This window comes from Pinus tabuliformis, chromosome J (genome assembly GCF_031772625.1).
Source record: "Pinus tabuliformis cultivar Carrire ecotype Pingquan chromosome J, CPIR1, whole genome shotgun sequence".
In the NCBI taxonomy this organism is placed as follows: Eukaryota; Viridiplantae; Streptophyta; class Pinopsida; order Pinales; family Pinaceae; genus Pinus; species Pinus tabuliformis.
In genome coordinates, this window is record NC_142295.1 from 415,779,702 (window position 1) to 415,800,769 (window position 21,068).

The following is a 21,068-nucleotide window of genomic DNA, read 5'->3' on the forward strand; positions in this document are numbered from 1 at the left end:
GACTTTCCACCAGAGACATTTGGGAATTTCTTGTCAAATGTTATTCCACTCTGCATTTTTTATTTTGAGCTCACGATTTCGATATGCCCAGGAGATATAGAGAGAGACAATAGATATCTGTGAAGGGATTAGGACGATGAGGCCTTGGAGAACCAACTTCCATATAGCTTGTGTGAAAACACAGTCAACCATCAAATGATCAGTAGTTTCGGTTGCCAAGTTGCATAGGCAGCATCTAAATGGACCATTAAACCCTCTTTTATTCAGATTTTCTCCAGTTAGAGCCTTATTGTGCATGAGAAGCCAAGTGAAGAAGTTCACTTTTGGGAGGCTTAAGGAGGACCAGACAGATTTCCAGAGCTTCGGGTTCAACAGAGGAGCATGAGTATCTTGTAAAGCGAAGAAACCTTGGGCAGCTGTGTAGTTTCCTGTTCTTCCCCACCCCCATTTATCCTTGGTCGAAAGGTGGACAGGGGCAAGGCCCGAGAGAGCTGAACACAATAAATTTTTTTGTGGTTCCAGAGGGTCAGGGATCCCAGGAAAGATCCACCCTGTCCAATTCCCTTTGCTATCCCAAGCACATATATCAGTGATATGAAGGAAGCCTTTATTCACCAACCACATCTTTACCTCAGAGTAGGAGTCAAGGGTGGACATTGGGGCTTTCCCCTGAATGGAATCCTCCCACAAAAGAGTTCTCAGTCCATTACCAGGGATTCTATAAAGTTGCTGTTGAATATGATCAATGCTTCTTCTGGCTAGATTCCAAATTGTAGTTCCTGTAGGAGTAGAAGCAGTGGTAATATTTCTAAGGGATCCTCCCTTTAAGTATTTCTTCTAGAATATTTTGCCGACAGGGTGCTTTTTATCTGCATAAAGTTGCCATATGATTTTTACTCCTAGAGCTATGTTTGCCAAGCCAGGATCCCGGATTTGAAGCCCTCCTTGCTGGAGAGGTCTATTGAGAATCTCCCATCTAACCAGATGAAACTTGCTATGGTTTCCTTTGCCCCATTCCAAAGAAAATCTCGAAGGATTTTGGAAATCTGGTTCATGATAGACTTTGGAGCCAGAAGAAGGGAAGACTAGAAAATGGGAAGGGCGAAGAGGACAACTTTGATAAAGACTAATTTCCCAGCCTTTATAAGCCATTGGTCTCCCCAATAGGCTATTTTATTTTTTATCTTGCTGATTACTTCAGCCTATAAGGAGGAGGAGCTAGGACCCAAGGTTAATGGGAGACTGAGGTATTTGATCTTTTCCCATTTGTCAAACCCAGGGAATCCCAATAAGTAGGCAATTTTAAGCATAGTTGGGTGATCAACATTCCATCTATACACATCGCTCTTTCTTTTATTGATCAGGGCTCCAATGATTAAGCAGAACTGTTGGAGAATTTCTTTGAAGGCCTTTGTAATCTTAACCGAGGCCCATCCTAATAGGAGAGAGTCATCTACAAAGAGGGCATGATTTATGGGATCAACTCCTCTAGCAACCTTGATCCCAGGGATAGCACCTAAATCCATTTCCCCTGTCAATTTTCTGCTCAGCGATTCTGCCAAAAGAATATATAGAAAGGGAGAAAATGGGCAACCTTGGCGGAGCCCTCTGGAAGCTTGGAACAAATCAGAAGGTATGCCATTGACTAGGGGCGCAATCTAGGGTCTATGAGTGAAAGCTTTTATCAAATTGACGAAATCAACATTGAAGCCAAAGGAGAGAAGGATTTTATAGAGAAAAGAGAGTTTGACTCGGTCGAATGCATTGGACATATCCAGCTCAATGAGCATGCCTTTTTCCTTTAGAGAATGGTTGGAGTGAAGGGATTCTTGCACTTGGATCACGTTGTCTATGAGGTGCCTTCCTTTGACGAATCCACCCTACAAGGGGGAGATCAGATTCCCCAACAAAGGTTTGAGTCGACTGGCTAGAAGTTTGGCAAGAATCTTGTAAGAGGCATTGCAGAGGGAGATGGGCCGGAACCTATCGAAGGAATCTGGGTTAATTTCTTAAGGGACTAAGGCAAGGAAGGTGGAGTTGGTATTCCCTCCCACTTTGGCTTTCTTTTGAAAGGATTTTACCATTCTGAGGAGGTCAGATTTTATAACATTCCAACACACCCTGTAAAAATGGATGGTGAAGCCATCTGGCCCCGGAGCTTTATCTGGCTGCATTGACCATATAATTTTCTCTGTCTCTTTTTCGGTGAAGGGTTTCATAAGACCAGCATTTACCTCTACATTGATAAGAGAGGGAATTTTAGACAAAAAATCAGCAGCCAACTCATCATCGGAAGAATCCTCCTCCTGAAAAAGATTCTTAAAATGGGAAGTGGCTTCCTGATGAATTAAGGCCTGATCTTTGATGCAACCCCCTCATCGTTTGATATTTCTAAAATATGATTCCAGGAAAGGCGAGCTCTACATTGTCTATGAAAGAAATAAGTATTTCTATCTCCAGCTTTAAGCTAGAGGCTACGAGACTTAAGACACCAATATTCCTCTTCCTGGTGAAAGGAAAGAAAAGAGTTGAACTGGGTAGTTTGTTTTGTGAGCAGCTGATCTTTGGTAATTTCAGTTCCTTCCATGCCTAGCTGAATCTCGGGAGGAGCCTAAACTGTCTTTTGTCTATTGCTCGTAGGGGTGAAGGGAGATTTTTTTTCCCATGCTTTAATTGCAGACTTGGTTTGTTTAAGTTTTTACTCCCACACAAAGCGGGGAATCCTTCAACAGTTTGCAACCAAGCATGGACCACTGTATTTAGGAAGCCCTCTCTCGATACCCAAAGAGGATTGAATCTGAAGGGAATTGGGCCCAAATCCTCCTCTTTCTCTGTCAACATCAAGATGGGATTATGATCAGAAGTTAGTTTAGGCATAATTTTAGAGGAGATTATGTGCTTTCCTTCCATGAAAGAGCTTTGGACAAGAAACCGGTCTAGACGGGCTGCTATATTCGCTGCACCAACTCCGTTATTGGTCCAAGTATATCAACCTTTCTTGGGTTTATGGTCTAGGAGGTCCCATGCAAGGATCATCGACTCGACCGTGCCCAAATAGGGATCTTTTCCCACACTCCTTTCTTCTCATTTGGTGCCATAGTAATGTTGAGATCCCCTGCTAGAATGATATTTGAGGGGGAGTAGATTTCTAGGAAATCTGTTTGCGTATTCTAGCAATCCTTATTTTCCATGAAGTTAACAGGAACATACAGATTAAAGAGGGCTAGAGAGGTCTTACTTGGGAGATGAAGTAGGCCTGTGTAAATCCAATGTTGGGTAGCGAAGGAGCTTTTAAGCTGGAAACTGTCCTTCGACCATAAGGTAGTGAGGCCCCCTGAAGTTCCATGAGCATTGACTACTTTTCCTGTGTTCTTTTTCCATTTAGTTCTACTTGTAGATAGAAGAGCATCCTCTTCTATCTTTTTCTCTTGGAGCAGGAGAATGTTTGAGGATTCCATTCTAGTTAGATCTTTGACTGCTTCAACTTTTAGTGGGTTTCCCATACCCCTGCAATTCCAAGAGACAATATGCATTATTTATTGGATAGAGGAGGAGAAGACCTCCCTTTGGGAGACAGGTCCTTGTATTTCTACCTAATGACATTTCAATTGTGGACTGAGAGCCCTGCATCTTTAATCACTCTGCTTCTTCCTCTCTGATCTCCTTGCGAGACTTCATTCCTTCCTTTTTATTGGATTGTTCAAGGGGTTCATCTTTCGAAGAGCATGGGATTTCTATCAGCTTTTTCTTTTTGGAGCCCCCTAGATTTCTTGATGGTTGCATCTACACATGGGGTGGGTATGGCTTCTGCAAATTGTTCCTGGGGTCCTTTATTTGTTGCATAGTCTGTTACCTAGTCCATATGCTGTTGCCCCTCTCCTTCTTCTAAATTTGGTTGATATTATAGGGTATGAAGAGCAGTGAAGGGATTTGAGAAGGTTTTCGCATTTGCTACTACTTGGCCTTCTGATAAACTCATCCTAGCAAAGGGGCCTCGTTCTCTATATTCCCTCCTTTCTTTTTTGTTCTATAGTTCTGTTTTGTTGTGCCAGTTTTTCTGACTTGTGTCCACTATTCTCCCTTTTCCTTTTCAGAGTCTTCATTAGTTTTCTTCTTACAGTTTCGAGCAAAGTGACCATAGTTGTGACAAAGCTGGCACTTGAAAGGAAGTTGTTCATAGTCCAGTTCCTGAATATGAGACCAGCCAGCTATGGTCAGCTTGATCACCTTTGGTAGTCCTGTCTCCAGGTCTACTTCAACACATATTCTGGCACATGAATATTGATCTCTCCTTTTAGCCTTGTCTATGTATTTACCTAATTTATTCCCGATTGTTTCCATTGATTCCGAGTTCCAACAGTGAAGGGGCAGATGGGGAAGCCTTACCCAGACTGGAATGGTAGAAGGGGTGTCCTGAGCGGGATCAAAGTCCGGAGTCCACTTATTTAGGTAAAGCCCTTGGGGACCCATGAAATAAGGACCGTTTCTGAAGATGAGGTCTTGATCTTCTGCAGATTCGAAAACAAAGACATAATAACCTCTGCCTACTAGATGATTTCGAATACCTTCGGAGACAAGAGGCCTCCAGTTTCGCTGGACCCATCCTTCAATAGCTTTCGGAGAGGGCCAGAGACCCGTAAATTGGCCGATGAGTCCTCTTTCTGCTAGATTCAACGCAGTCCTGCACGGTTGGTCTGCTGGCAATTCGACAGTGGGGATGGAGTCTGATTTCTTGACAAACTTCTGTTGATTCGTGTTCAGTTTCCTTTTTCCACTCGAGGCTACCAGTCTTTTAAAGGCTTCGATCTCAGGGGGAAGTGGAGGGGGACCCTCCCCAGCTTCCATGATGGCTATAGACAGCAAGAGAAGAGGTAGGACAGGCCGCGCAGAGGAGTCTGGCAGGCAAGGAGGCTTTAGCAGCAGGAGGCTGCCAAGGGAGCGTTGCAGGGGCAACGGCGGGAAACGCTCACCAGTGTTTCAAACACCCGATCGCTCTAGGGCTGCACAAATCTTTAGTTTAAGATCAAAGTTATACGAACATGGATTTATGCCTATACTATTATTCACCAACTTGTGACAACTGATAAAAAAAATCAATGAAAATTATAATGCAACAAGAGATAAGTTAAGATATTCCTCATAATTTTAACTACATCATTTAGTCATGAAATTTTACAATCTTATTGGGCTTCTATAGGGAATTTAGTCAACTTTATGCATGTTTATCTTGCTACATCAACTCAAATCAATCTTTAAGTAACATAAGTGTATTCGAATATACAACAAAATATCTTCACCTAACATATGCATGTACTAAATAATCACCAATGGAATTCAACAAACAACAAACAACAAACGCTTACAGCCAACAAACAATCATTCTTTAAATAACACAAATAACACAAATTTCCAAATTTTATTCTCCAAAGGTCTAGTGTAGAACCTTTCTCTTCATTTCATCTGTCATAGAGCCCATTTGGTCCAAGTGTTGAACTTAGAAGCTCTGGTACCACTTTGTAACATACATAGTTCCTTCAATAACTTACAGAGGTTACAGGGTACCCAAAATTTTCTTTTTTCCTTTTACTAGCTTGACAATAATCCCTGATACCACTTTGTCACATACCCTTATTAAATTTATCCCGACCACACTTGAAAAAACCTATTTTTCATATTTCATACATTTTTTCAAACACTCGTAAAACTTTCTTCAAGTACATTGTATACAACCAATTGAGTAGCATTTTTCTTTTATACATTTTGTCAAACATTTTGTATAAATTCAAACACGAAACATTGCTCTAATTCCACTTGTATCATACTAACTGAAACATACCACTCAATCATGCAACTTTTGATTTTTGTCTTTGTGGTATTTTATCAAACAGTTTGTATGCAAATTGTAATAAAATACCTTTAAAACATTTATTCAAATTATTTGCATGCAAATAGGCATATATCAACTACAATAATACTATCCCCATCCACAAAACAAATTTTCATTGGGGAATTTCATCAAACAATTTGTATGCAATGAATCATTAAACCATTTGAGCATTTATTCAAAAACTTTGCATAAAATCTAATATAGCAAATTATTTGCATGCAAACATGCATATCTTAGCTACAAAAATTCTATGTTACAACAATACTATCCCCATCCAGAAAACAAAATTTTCATTGGGGCATTTCATCAAACAATTTTTATGCAAATAATCATTAAACCATTTAAACACTTATTCAAAAAATTTGCATACAAACTAATATTAAAAATTCTTTGCATGCAAATAGGCATATTCAGCTACAACAATACTATCCCTATCCACAAAAAAACATTTTCATTGGGGCATTTCATCAAACAATTTATATGCAATGAATCATTAAACAATTTCAACATTTCTTCAAAGACTTTGTATGAAAACTAATATAGAAAATTCTTTGCATGCAAATAGGCATATATCATCTACAACAATATTATCATACAACAATACTATCCCCATCCATAAAACAACATTTTCATTGGGGAATTTCATCAAACAAACTGTATGCAATGAATCATTTAACCATTTAAGCATTTCTTCAAACACTTTGCATGCAAACTAATATACGAAATTATTCAGGGAATATATCCTAAATTATAACATTCCAAGTTATAAAACCTTAGCCAAATGATTATTGGGAGTTCCCCTCACTATGGTTCATATTTCAACCTTTGGAACCTCATAGAAGAAAATTTAAAGTAAAAATTCCAACATGACCTGTTTGACGCATGATTTTACGAACATTGAGGAAGCTTGACTTCATCTAATCACGTCTCCTAAAATATCAAGATCCAAGATATGAAAGATGGATCAAATGATCAACAAGATTTACCCTCACTATGGTCCAAGTTTTACCTTCTAGAACCTCCAAGAAGAAAATTTATAGCAGAAATGACAACATGGCTTGTTTGATGCATGGTTTTAGGAGCGTTTAAGAAACTCAACTTCCTCTAATCTAATATTCTAAGATTATTGCGACCCAAGATCTAAATTTTGGATCAGATGATCCATGTGTATTCCCCTTACTATGATCCAAGTTTCAACCCTTGGAACCTCCCAGAAGAAACGTTATAGCAGAAATGCCAACATCGCCTATTTAAATATGCATTTATGAAGCCCATCTTCCTCTAATCATATTTTCTAAAATTCTACAACCTAAGATCTGAAAACTGGACCAAAGGATTAGTAGGATTTCCCCTCACTATGGTACAGGTTTTAGCTTCTAGAACCTCTCAAAAGAAAAGTTGTAGCATAAATGAGAGAAACTGTAATCACATAGGACTACATGTCCACATGCAACATATTAACTTGCACATAAAATTCAAGACATCTTTCTTTCAACCTCAAAGTAGAATTTCAATGTAATCCACAAAAAAATCAAGGAATTTTCACCTATTAATTTCATGCACCAATTTCATACATCCATGCAATATTATCACAGAGTGATATATCAATTTAATGAAGAACTAATCATCATATTCATAGCTTAGAATTAATAACACTTAATTGAGATCTAGCAATCGCTGCAACTGAAGGTGGGACTTCAATTTTCCACCCAACCATAGACTAGTTGCATCTTGTATTTCTTGCAACAATCACCCTCAATCAATATCCATGATCCAAGAGGATTATTTAAGAAAACTTAGCTAGAAATCGTGCTCAACACTAAGAGCATGGGAATTTTTGTTGCAGGTGGTTTATTAGCCCAAAAAATCCAATTTTGTTCTTCATCCCATTTCTTTCATCTCCAGAGAGAGCCTATTTTTTGTTCAAATGCATTTTTATCGTTTTTCTTATGTGTCTCTTCATGTTACCCATGGAAAATTATTCACAATCATTCTTGCTAGCTGCACATTTGATTAAGCAGTGGTGCCAACTAACACCACTCAAGTTCTTCTTCCTTTTCCCCCTCTAATCATAGATATGTGTTCCCACTTGTTAGGCCATTCAAATAATTTTATAATAATTTATAATCAGAGTAGGGTATACCAAGGGGTGTTATAAGGACTAGCATTACTTTCCCTTTCCTAGGGCCTCCCCCACTTTAAGGCCCCCCATAATCAAATTATTTTTAATACCTTTTATTTTATGTTAATTTCAACTTGGACTTTCATCTAGGGGTGTTAATCATAGACAACCCTCAACTATGTTGATTCCTCCTTCCACCTCATCTATGCAAAGATATTATACCAAGGATTTTTTAGATCTTAGTTGATTTATGAAGGTCAATTTGGGCTTGGAGATAACCTTAAATTATTGGGATATTTATAGAGTTTATGCTTCCTTAAAATCTAAAAAATCATTTAAAAAGTCAAGAAGAGATCCAAAAGAGTAAAGAGGTGGTCAATGAGACATTTCCATAAGAACCTAGGCATTTTACTCATTGCACTTTGTTCTAGATATTATCTTCATGATTTCCTCCAACTTATCCTCCATTATTATATATTTTCCCATTATTCCTCTTGGGAATATCTATTGATATTAGGGTTGGTAAATCCTTTTAAGGTTTGTAAGGTTCCTTACCTAGTTATTTAATCTTTTAGGTTTTGTAACTAGTACACCAGGGTATTGGGGACCCTTATTGGGTTCCCATTTTTAACCCCAATGACAAATTCGCCCAAGCATATCCCACTACATATTAAATACAACTTAAATTAATGGGATAAAGAGAGACCATAGGGGGATATGGTACAACATTCAAACCTTGACTTAGAGGTGAGGCCCTTGAATACATATGCTTATTCTCCTTCTTGTGTTTTAACACTTCCACTAGTATGACCTTTGAGTTTGACATGGTATTTAAAGGAATGAATCTTCTACTAGGTGGGGGCTTGAATTGTTACAACAATTTCACAACAACATCACCAATGATAGTTGGGGCCAAACATTTTGCACCACAAACAATACCAAATCCATTTGGCTTTAAATTAAGGTTACCTATCCTCCCTGATTGCAATAACATTTTTTTCCAAAATTACCTTTAGGTTTCAAAAAAAAAATTCATTTTTATATGTCCATATTGATGACAGAAATTTCAATGAATTAAAGTGTCCCCATAATCCAATATTTGAGAAAATAATATGCTTACCCACCTCCAATTCTATGTAGTTTAGAAGACGTATCACTTAATTGATTTCAATGTTTTCACCACAAATGTTATTATCAACTTGCACAAATTCATTTTAAAGCCTAGAGATACCCCTAGATTGCTTCCTATTTTTTTTTGTAAATGGCTTCACTCCTAAACGCTAATGGTAACACAAGCGACTTAACCCATATGGGGTAAAATATATACTTTTTCACTCTGGGGTCAGCGCAATGTGTCCATGGTTTGAGGTTTAAAAAAGCAATATCCTAGTATCGCTTGTTATTTTGACATCTTAGACATTCTTAAAGTTGCATGCCATCCACCCTTGTGATGGAATATGAAATGTGGGTATATTTCTTAGGGATTTTTCCCATACCTTTCCTATCCATTCTCTTAAATTTTTCTTCCTTCATGGATCTCTCTAGAAATTTGCTTTACAAATCCAGTTACTTCATTGGATTATTTGATCAATTGAAGGCATTTTCCAATTACCATTTGAATTATGTCATCTCTTTTCTTAGCACTTTCCATTTTTTTGTCTTCTTAACAATTCCTTTTAAATTGTGTCCCTCCTTTGGTCTTTGATCTTCCCATCGATTATTTTATACCAAGCAAAGCCTTTGAACCATCAGTAACTCAAGATTCCTCCCTAAACACTTATATACATAAACTATATGTTGTTTCTTTAAGCCTAAGGATTGGCTTTTATTAATTTCGATTGCAAACAACTTCACAGAAACTAGCACAAGTTCGTCTTAGGCATTGGAAGGAGGATCTAGATAAGTAAACTTTGGCCTTCAAGCCCTAGTTCCTAATATTCTAACTAAGGGAATATACTCTTAGGACTTGATAGGACCAAAACTTTACTACCTTTCCTAACAACCCATGTACTCTCCAAGCTAGGTGGTTCATTCACTAAGGCTCTTTCCTAGGGGGACACCATAGGGCCTTAGTGTGAGAGGCATAGTCTAACGAGGTGATTTTTTGTCTTTTCATTAAATTCCGATGATATGATTCTGGGTGACATAAGGTTATATTATTTAAATTACATTTTAGAATACAAAAAATGATTTAGCTACCTAGTAAACCCTTAGGACACTCAAATTATGCATACTCAACAACTTAAAACTACAATTTTCCTAATTTTTGACAAAATGTTAGGCAAACATGATTGGAAAATATGAAAAAAACTAAGAAATCACCTCATGACACCATTTCCCATGTGAGATTCTTAGGGTGCAAACCATTGGAATGGTAATGAATAAATCCAAGTGAAAGCCATAGATACAAATAAACCCAAGTGTAAATAATTCAGTCGTAACGAATAATTTGTACTCTATGAGATTTATCTTGATGCTATTTGAATTATCTTTTAATAAACTACATTCTCCTTTGTGAAAACAAAAAAAAAGTCCACGACATTGGAGGAAGGTTTTATGACCACAATTTGCTTGCCAATGTTTTTTTGGTGAATCGATAACACATTGGAGTAATCAATATGAGGTGCATGATCAAATCTTGTGACTGCCACTAACACCAAGAGTATATTCAAGAGCTCACAAGTCAGATATACCAATAACTTATGAGTTAGCAAGAGTTGAAACCTCAAATGGGTGGAGGCGCCTAATCTTCAAGCCTTATCACAACAATCCAAACATCTCCTTTAGAATTAAAACCAGATATAAGAAAACAATTGTACTCCCAACCATTTAAACTACCAACATAAAACACAACTCACTTTCTAACATTACGCCATTCTTGCTTGCTTGCTCTTCGATCAATCTTTCTTAGTAGGTGGAAGAGATCAATATATACATGCATCCAGTACAACACCTAGATAACTATATAATAGAAATGGAAAAATAAGAAGTGTAGTATGCAGTATTGCTACTTAGTACCTGCCTCTTTTGCAAAAAACAATAAATAACTAAATTAAAGTAAAAGCAATAAAGAACTAAAATTGCATATCTCTACACATTAATTGGTTCCAAGTCTTACTAAAATCTTATTTCTCATTATGACAATTTACAAGTTTAATAGATTTAAAATTAGAATTTTATTATAATTATAAGTTTATAATAAATATTTAAATTATATATTTTGTTTTTCTAATAGAAGTTGTGTAAAAATATTTTAAAATAAAATAGTTGTTTAAACATGTTATGAATTAGTTCATTTTCCAATACTTATAAATAAAAAGAATGGAAATAAATATTTTTTTAATGTCAAATATGACAATAATTATTTTGGATTAATGGAATTGCACATATTAAATGTTAGTATCGTACAATTTAATTATATTAGGTGTATTTAAGAGTTTTGAATCTATTTTTACAATTTCCTCAAATTTAAAAGTGATTTTTTAACAACAATTTCTTTAGAAGATTTTGGTGATGGTAAAATGGAGAAATTTAAAAATATGGAATGTTTAACCTTATCTAAAATAGATATTATTGATGGTCCATGACAATGTTGCATTTTTTACACTAGATATCATTATAAAAGGGAGAAAAAAAGAAGATCATTGATTTTTGTTTTCAGTAGTTTAGGCAAATAAAGTTTTATATTAAAATCCCCACATTGAAAAAATGCACAACCACATTTTAAAAAGTACAAGAATATATTTATGGATATCCCCATGAGATTATTGCTAAAGTTCAATCAAGATACTTTAAAGTGCAAGAATATATTTATGGATATCCTCATAAAACAATTGCTAAAGTTCAATTAAGATTCTTTTTCAACAAAAATACCTTGCAGAAAACTTTCCAAGTAATTCCTCATGATCCATAAATGGTAAATGAGGTAAATCATCAACTTCAATTATGAAAACTAACCTCAGAATCAAGGGAATAGAATCCATAACCTCCCCAAATTTAGGGAAGAGATCTCATATTTGGCTCATGAACTCTTGAGCTAATCCTCTAGGCTAAAGTCCAATCAAGATAGCTAACAAGTCCATAAAATTAAATGGAAACTAATTATCCAAAGGAAAAGTGGGTCATCAATGGAAAAATGTATACAATGATAGAGAGTGGTGACAAAGACTATGATATAAGTAACCTTAACATTTAACAAATTAATTTGTCCCATAAATTTTATTAATGCAAAGAAAGATTTTTTTCTTTTCCAAAATTTAAATTATTTTTCTTTCAATAATATTGATAATTTAATAACAACAATGTGATTTACTCATTTAAAAAAATTAAAAAAAAATCTATTTTTGTTTATAAAATTAGTGAAATTTTAAATTGTGAGATTTTTTTTTTTTAATTTGAAAAAACTATATTCTAATAAATGCTTTTTTAACATTGAATTTTTACTTATTCTCATCTACCTACATTAAAATTCTAATGGAAAAAATGAATGAAAATTAAATTATGTCTAAATTTAGTATATATATATATATATATATATATATATTTGAAAATCTAAAAATATCTCAAAAATATAAGCAAAATCACCTCTTATAGGTAAAAATATTATATGTCCCCACGTAATAAAAATTGAAATCAAAAGCTGCGTAAATAAGACTCGTGGAGTTAAAAGCGTGATTAAGGGCTTATTCATATAAAATATATATAAACTTAAGTTACATAAATTTAGATCCGACATCGTAGATAACTATGAATCTATAGTTGAAAGAAAGAAAAAAAAAAATTATTTTAACGTCCATAAGGCTAATATTTATAACAAGACTTCAAGCAACAAGAACAATAACAAGTTAACACTGCTTAATAATTCATCAGATACTACAAATTGTTTCGAATTATGGGCTAATATTTATAACAAGACTTCAAGCAACAAGAACAATAACAAGTTAACACTGCTTAATAATTCATCAGATACTACAAATTGTTTCGAATGCCAACTCAATAATATGAGTAGATAAAACTTTAATGCACCACTATCACGAACAATTATAAGCAAATAATAAATAACGTGGATGTCATCACTTGACTTGATCAGCTGCACTAAATACAATAAGTGAACCATCTAACCAGTACAAAAATTATTAATGTTGAGCTATGACGTGTACGTGTAGGTATAAGTTTTTATTTTTATTTTTATGATTTTAAATTCTTTTTTGTTTTGACAAAACTGTTCTTTAATTTACAATAACTAATTAGAAAATGGCCCTGGAGTATGCCCTAAAACTGTCTCTGCTTGGCTAAGAGCTCATCTTCTTGGGACTTAAGGAAACACGTTAACGGCCCAAGACCCAGAGGCATCGGGCAGGAGAGAAAGCCTGCTCCCTTACGAACCACCAACTAGTTATTCCAAGTGGTGTGGTTTTCCTTGATAACAGTGATGCATCAACCGACATTCGCGGATAGCAGCCAGAGATGGCTACCCTCAATGTTAGTTTGACCACTGAGTTTGATAGGTTGTTCCACCTTTTGAAAAAAAAAACTAATTAGAAAAAAATAATTATATTTTACAATTTTTTTTTAAATTCTAAATATTTAATATTTAATTTGTTCAAAATTTTAATAAATTTAATAGAATGTGTTTAAATTTTTTTAATTGAAGTTAAATTTTTTTAAACTAAAAGTAAAAACAATATAATTTGTTTTTGAGAAATATAAAAATATCTAATAACTATGTATATTAGATATATTTTCTATTTGACTTGATTTTAAAAAATCTATTTAACTTGATTTGTTGAATCGAAAAGCTTGGCCAAATTTTTTTCTTATGTGATTTCTACTTATATAATTTTTAACTTATATAATTTTTAACGAAAAACTTTACTTAATTCATTATAAATAAAAAAAACTGATACAAAAATTTTAACATTCTTATTCTTCTTAGTGTATTATGATAAAGTGATGTTAACATCAATGTGAACCATTTGAATCTGAATTTGTTTCATATTTTACCTCGGCAAAAACTTTTCTTAACTCGTTCATCTAATTGACTCACCTCTTTTTAAGCATTTAATTTATAATTTTAAGTTTCATTCACCAATTTTTTTTAATATAAATATTTAATTTATAAATTTAAAATTCATACTTCAAAATAAATATTTAATTTTTAAATTTAAAAATCTTTAAAAGATTTAGTTAAATATTTAAACATTGATTTTACATATTTTCTTTAAACTTAGTTTTAAAACTCCACAACATAGAACCCATAACAATTTTTATTCAAATGTTGAGTTTTTATTCGATTTAAAAAATGTTAACCTTTAAACCTCATCTTTTAACTCTCCAATGGTTTTTCATTTGAAATTTGGGGCTTATAAAGTTGAAGTTTTAAAGGTCGTGTCAAAGTGCTCAACTTTACAATAGGTTGATCTCTTAAATGGCTTGATCATTTGGATATTTAAAGGTTAAGGAAATGCAAAATCATTAATGAGTTTCCTATCCTTGATTTATATCTTGAATCATGTTTATTTAAAAATTAATGATTAAGATTGTGAGTTTGAGTATGTATTTATTTAATTTTTTTGTTGCTGAGATTTTTGTATATCTCAAAGTGTTGGGAACATATGAGTCATAATTACATTCCATATTGACATCATTTGTAGCTTATTAGTGCCAATTACATTATGTCACTATCGGTTCATAGAAATTTAGAATACTTAAAAATTTAAAAAGACCAGAGGGAGAAATGAAAGACCTTAGTTTTCCAATTTCTTGAGTGACATTCTTCTCAAATTGAATCTAACACTAAAGGAAATAGTAACTCTCAATCTTCTTAAGATTGATGTGGGACACCATTCAATGTAGTGTGATTTAAATGGTGAAGTTGGCAAAGTAGAATAAAGGTATTCCAAGTCTCCAAAGGGTACTCCAACAAATACTTATCTTGGAGACATTGAATCCCTAAGTGACTGCCAAAATAATGCATATAAAGTTCTCAAGTCATGATATTAAAGCATACTTATGAAAACTCATCATGAAGTAAATCACCATTCAAGGTAGTGTAGCAAAGATGCTCATGGTCTAAACAAGGATCTCAAAGAAGCAAATCAATATGGAATGCACTTACTCATTGGTAAGAGAATAAATTTTTCTTTGCAATGCCTTGGACAAGACTTAAAATAAAGGATCAAGTGAAAATTTATGACAAAAACATTACTAATAGTTTATAAAATGCAATAAATATATGCCAAAAGCATAAAAAACAAACTCTTTTACATGCATAAGAGAATTCATTTCATTATCTAAACATAATGGCCAATGGATTTGAACTAGAGATCGTCTTTCAAATGCAAAGACACATGCTAATGGCCACACCATATACACTTGAGAAGAATAGAACCATCAAACTATCACGCTAAAAATCATGGCGGCCATGTTGTCCTTCACTTCCACTATGTATGGTTACCAAGACCTAAATCACTTGTGATATTTTCTATGACATAGTCATAGATTTAGATTAACTATAGCTAATACTTCATTACTATTCTAAGCTCTAGGATATTGTATATAATTTCGTCATATATTCAAATTAGTTAACGATGGCTTATACTTCACTACCATTCTAAGCTCCTTCCAATGATTTGGAGATACTGATAAATTCATATAGAGCATTGATCATGAGTTCCATATAACCAAAAAAAACATCAGAATTATTTATTTGTTGCCTTTCTCCTTCACTATACCTCTTATAATTAGATATTGCAGTGCTTGCAAGAATCATGATTGCTTCAACGTTGTTGGTAAGTACATCATTAATGTTAACCATGCCCTTAGAGAAGATTGTCACAGGAAAATTTGATGGTTTTCTTGTTGATGTTGGTATTGCAAATGCCAAACTAGAAATCTAGCATTTATTTGGCCAAGGGGGCGAGAGAGATGGAATAGCCATCCTTATGGCTATAATGTGTCAAATAGAAATATATATAGAGTTGAAGTTACAATTATTACTCAAATATATTGTGGAAAAAAATAGAACAATAAACACAATGAACAATATAAGCCAAAATATGATACCTTTATTGATATGGAAGGAATGTTCACTTTCTTCTTTGAGGGAGTGACCTCCAATAGAGCAGAGCTCAGATTATAAATGATTCCCAAGACACGTTTTACAATGATTCTGCATTTTTATATGGTACTTTCTATCTCTTAAGAACATTGTAGAGAAGGAACCTTCTAGTAGGTAGAAGCTTCTAGTAAGCCTTCTTACAATAATTGTGTTCACACTACAACATGACCCTTATTTGCTATTGATGGTCTCCATCCATAGTGATAGATGGTAATTTATCTACTTAGGGGGTTATGAAGGTTAGGACCCTAACATTCTTGTCTCCTTAAAAATATTTCCTTGTCCTCAAGGTCGAAGATCTGGGAAGTGATGCAGAACGACTATTGGTTCCCATGTGACATGCTCTAATTATGTATCCTTCCACTATATTAAAAATTCTTGGATATTGCACTGGTGGAGACAACACTCCCATCATTCAAGGATGATTTTTGCATAATTAGAATGTTCTTTATCTAAGTTAAGTAGACTAGCTCGAACACAACAATTGGACCCAACCACTTTCTTTAAGAAAAACATATGAAAGACAACATGGATCTTAGAGTGGTTTGGAAGTTCAAAATTTTGAGCCGTTATCCCAACATGCTTGAGGATTTTAATGAAGCTATGAAACCTAGGAGAAAGATTCTGGCTGTGATTGTCTTTGAGGGAGGTCTGGCTATATGGTTAGAGATGAAGAAACATTTGATCCCCTTCTTCAACCTGGCATTCCAAATGATGTTGATCAACTTTTTTCTTCATTTATTAAGCCATGACCAAATTATCTTTGAGAATGAGGAGAATATTGGCCCTACTTGTAAGTGTATTGTCAATCTATTGTACCTTTGACATACCTAGTCAATAAGATCATATTAATGAGGGATTTTGGCCATAGATCACCTCAAAAAGCATCATGTGAATAACACCATGATGAATTGTATTATCCCGCCATTTGGATATGGGTAACCATTGATCCCATTTTGGTTATATTTATGAAGTAAATCACCTCAAATATGCTTTCAAATACATGTTAATAGCTTCAACTTCGCCATTATTTTGGGGGTGATAAGAAGTGCTAATATCTAATTGAGTTCCTTGGAGTCTTGTAGGTTTTAACCCTGTACAGAAATTACCTGCATACGAATTCTTAAACAAAGAAAATAAACAATGCGAGAGCATAACCCATAAAACACATATGCACAGAGAGTTTTCCCTGGATCCCAAAACCGGGACTACTAGCTTGATTTTTCATTATGTTCCTTTCAATGTTACAATACATATTTATACATGCCGAAGCATCCAATACCATGGACCGAAAACCATCACGTCCAATACCATGGACCGAAAACCATCGCGTCCAAAAAACATGTGCGAAAATCATGCACAAAACCATAGGTGGGTCCGCCCAACCTAACATATGGTCCAAAACCAAAATTTTCCGGGGCGCTGCCCTGGACCCCATAAAGTGGGGTTACGGGTGCCCTTCAAACCCCCTATTAACTACGTGGAAAGAATATAACACAACCCAACAATCTCCCACTTGTTGTTTTCTTTCCACAGGGGGCCACAGGAGAGCTTAGTCATTTTTTCAGCCCTGAGATTCCCATTACTTCTCTACACCAAGAGAACTTCTCAGAGCTCACAGATTTTTTCAATGCATCTGCAGTATTCTTCAAGGTGTCCACCTTTACCAGCAACACCTTTCTGTCTTCTATCATATCCCTCACAAAGTGATACTGAACATCAATGTGCTTTGTCTTTGAATGATAAGCAGGGTTCTTTACCAAGAAAATTGCACTTTGGCTGTCACAGTCTATTCTTATAGCTCCCTATACTAACCCCATATTTGAACACAATCTCTGCAACCAAACTGCTTCCTTGCTTGCATGAGTGGCTGCCATGTATTCTGCCTCTGTAGTTGATAGTGCCACTACAGATTGTTTCTTACTCATCCAACTGACTGCACCTCCAAATAGGTTAAACACATACCCACTTGTAGATCTTCTCTGATCCAGATCTCCAGCCCAGTCTGCATCAACAAAGCCATGAATATACAACACTCTGTCCAATCCTGGTCTTCCTTGGTAGCACAAACCATAATCACTAGTGCCACGCAAATACCTGAAAACCCGCTTCACTGCTGTCCAGTGCTCCTTCCCAGGTTTTGACATAAACCTGCTCAATACTCCCACTGCATGTGCAATGTCTGGTCTAGTACAGACCATTGCATACATCAGGCTACCCACTGCACTTGCATATGGAACACGAGACATGTCCTCTTCCTCTTCTTGTGCCTTGGGACACTGTTCAGCAGATAACCTCACGCCTACAGGAATAGGAACCTTCACCGGTTTACTATCCTGCATATTAAACCTCTGGAGTATTGTCTCGACATACTTCCTCTGGTTTAACCAGAGCTTCCTCTTTGACCGATCTCTTTTAATTTCCATGCCCAAAATATAGTTTGCAGCACCAAGATCTTTCATGTCGAATTTGGAGGACAATTGGGTCTTCAAATCCTGGATAATTTCTTTGTCATTTCCAACCAGTAACATATCATCCACATACAAGACCAGATAAATAATACGGTCACCAATTAATTTAAAATACACACAATGATCTGCTTTGCTTCTGGTGAAGCCAAGTCCCCGTATAAATGTATCAAATTTCTGATACCACATCCTTGGTGATTGTTTTAACCCATACAGAGACTTCTTTAACTTGCATACCATTTCTTTCTTACCCTTCACCGCAAAGTCTTCAGGTTGCTTCATGTAGATTTCCTCTTCCAAATCCCCGTGAAGAAATGTTGTCTTCACATCCATCTGTTCTACCTCAAAATCAAAAGCAGAAGCAACAGATAAAAGTAATCTAATAGAAGTTACCTTGGCAACAGGAGAAAAAATATCACCAAAATCAATTCCCGGCACCTGGGAATAACCTTTTGCTACCAACCGAGCTTTGTATTTCTCCACCTTTCCTTCTGCATTTGTCTTCTTCTTGAACACCCATTTGCTGCCAATGGGTTTCCTTCCATCTGGCAACTCCACCAGATCCCAAGCCTCATTTTTGTGCAAAGATGCCATTTCATCGACCATGGCCTCTTTCCAGAGTTTTCCATCCTCTGAATCCACTGCTTCCTTCACAGTTCTGGGATCATCATCAGTAACAGACAAAGCAAAATTTGAACTGAAAGCAGATGGACTATACCTTTCTGGCTGCCTTCTTTCTCGAACTGATCTTCTCACAGCCGCAGTTTGTGGCTCTTCATCTTCTGATTCCTCCTCTGCTGCAGAGTCTGATTCTTCCTCCTTTGGCTCAAACTCTATCTTCTCAGGTTCCTTTGGTTGGACTTCATGTTGAATAACATCTTTTACCTCTCTGAACAACACATCTCGGCTGTACAAAACCTTCCGTGTGACTGGGTTCCAAAGCTTATAACCCTTTAAACCATCCTTATACCCAATAAAGATGCACTTTTCAGATTTACTATCCAACTTGGTTCGTTTCTCCTTTGGAACATGTACATATGCATCACATCCAAATACCCTTAGATGTGAAAGAGAGGGTTTCTTACCAGTCCATACTTCTTGTGGAGTCTTATCCTCCAACGCTGATGAAGGTGATCTGTTGATCAGGTAACATGCAGTATCCACCGCCTCTGCCCAGAATTCCTGTCCTAACCCGGCACCACTGAGCATGATTCTTGCCCTTTCCATCAATGTCTTGTTCATTCTTTCTGCGACTCCATTTTGCTGAGGTGTATATGGAGTAGTCTTCTGCCGTGCTATACCACACTACTTACAAAATTCTTCAAATTCCTTGCTGCAAAATTCTCCACCATTATCTGTCCTCAGCACCTTTATCTTCTTCTCTGTCTGATTTTCCACCAGAGCCTTAAATTCTTTAAACCTGTCAAAGACTTCAGATTTCTTCTTAAGAAAATATATCCATGTATTCCTTGAGAAGTCATCTATGAATGATACATAGTACACAGACTTACCCAGTGATGGAACCTTCATAGGTCCAAACACATCACTGTGCACAAGCTCTAATATTTGTTTCGTCCTGTTACCACCAGAGGGGAAACTCACCCGATTCTGCTTCCCATATACACAATTTTCACAGAAATAAAAATCCAGAGAGCTATTATTCATACCTTCTACCATACCTTTACCATGAAGTATTCGAATGCCCTTCTCTCCAATATGTCCAAGCCTTTGATGCCACAACATGGTCTTCTCTCCAGAGACCACTAGATTCTCTACTCCATTTTCAGGAACCATAGAACTATTGCACCCATCAACAATAGTGCTACCTTGCAGCTTGTACAGAGTTCCAATCCGAACTCCCCGCATTAATATCAGTGCTCCTCGAACCATCTTGTAGGTATCTTTCTCGAACACCGTCTTTACACCTGCATCATCCAACTTGCTTACAAAAATCAGATTTCTAGCCAATGCAGGAATATGTAGAACACCCGGAAGTGTTCTAACCCTTCCACCTTGCAACTTCAACTTTACTTTTCCCCGACCAATGATTCTAGCCTTCCTATCATCTCCTAAGAAGACATCACCACCATCATATTTCTCATACTCGCAGAACCACTCTCTATGGGGAGTGAAGTGAAAGGATGCACCTGAGTCAATCAACCATGCCTCATGATCTACATGTGTACTTGAAGAAGCCAAGTACACATCCCCACCTTCATCTGAGGTGGTTTTCGCCTCTGTAGAAGGAGCATCATCAGATCCCTTTCCTTTATCAGGAGCTTTAGATTTACAATCCCTTCTGAAGTGCCCTTCCTTTCCGCATTTCCAGCACACCACCTTTGTAGGTTTTCCTGGAGATTTAGATCTCCCACTCGATGACTTATTTTTGTTTCTGTTCTGGGACCGTCCTCGTACAGACAAGGCATCACCATTCTGGTTGTCCATATTTTTCCGTCTCATCTCCTCCGTCAG

The 21,068-nt window shown here is 35.8% G+C and overlaps 1 protein-coding gene across 1 annotated transcript; it reads right to left on the minus strand.

The window, feature by feature from the left end:
• Window positions 1-4,071: 4,071 nt before the first annotated feature.
• Window positions 4,072-4,845, minus strand: LOC149227598 (uncharacterized). Its single transcript, XM_089380548.1, has one exon. It carries the CDS (start codon window positions 4,843-4,845, stop codon window positions 4,072-4,074), a length of 774 nt encoding a protein of 257 aa, XP_089236674.1.
• Between the last annotated feature and the right edge of the window lie 16,223 nt (window positions 4,846-21,068).

Coding starts and splice junctions, on each gene's coding strand:
- LOC149227598 (XM_089380548.1), bottom strand. CDS start 4,845: ATGGAAGCTGGGGAGGGTCCCCCTCCACTTCCCCCTGAGATCGAAGCC.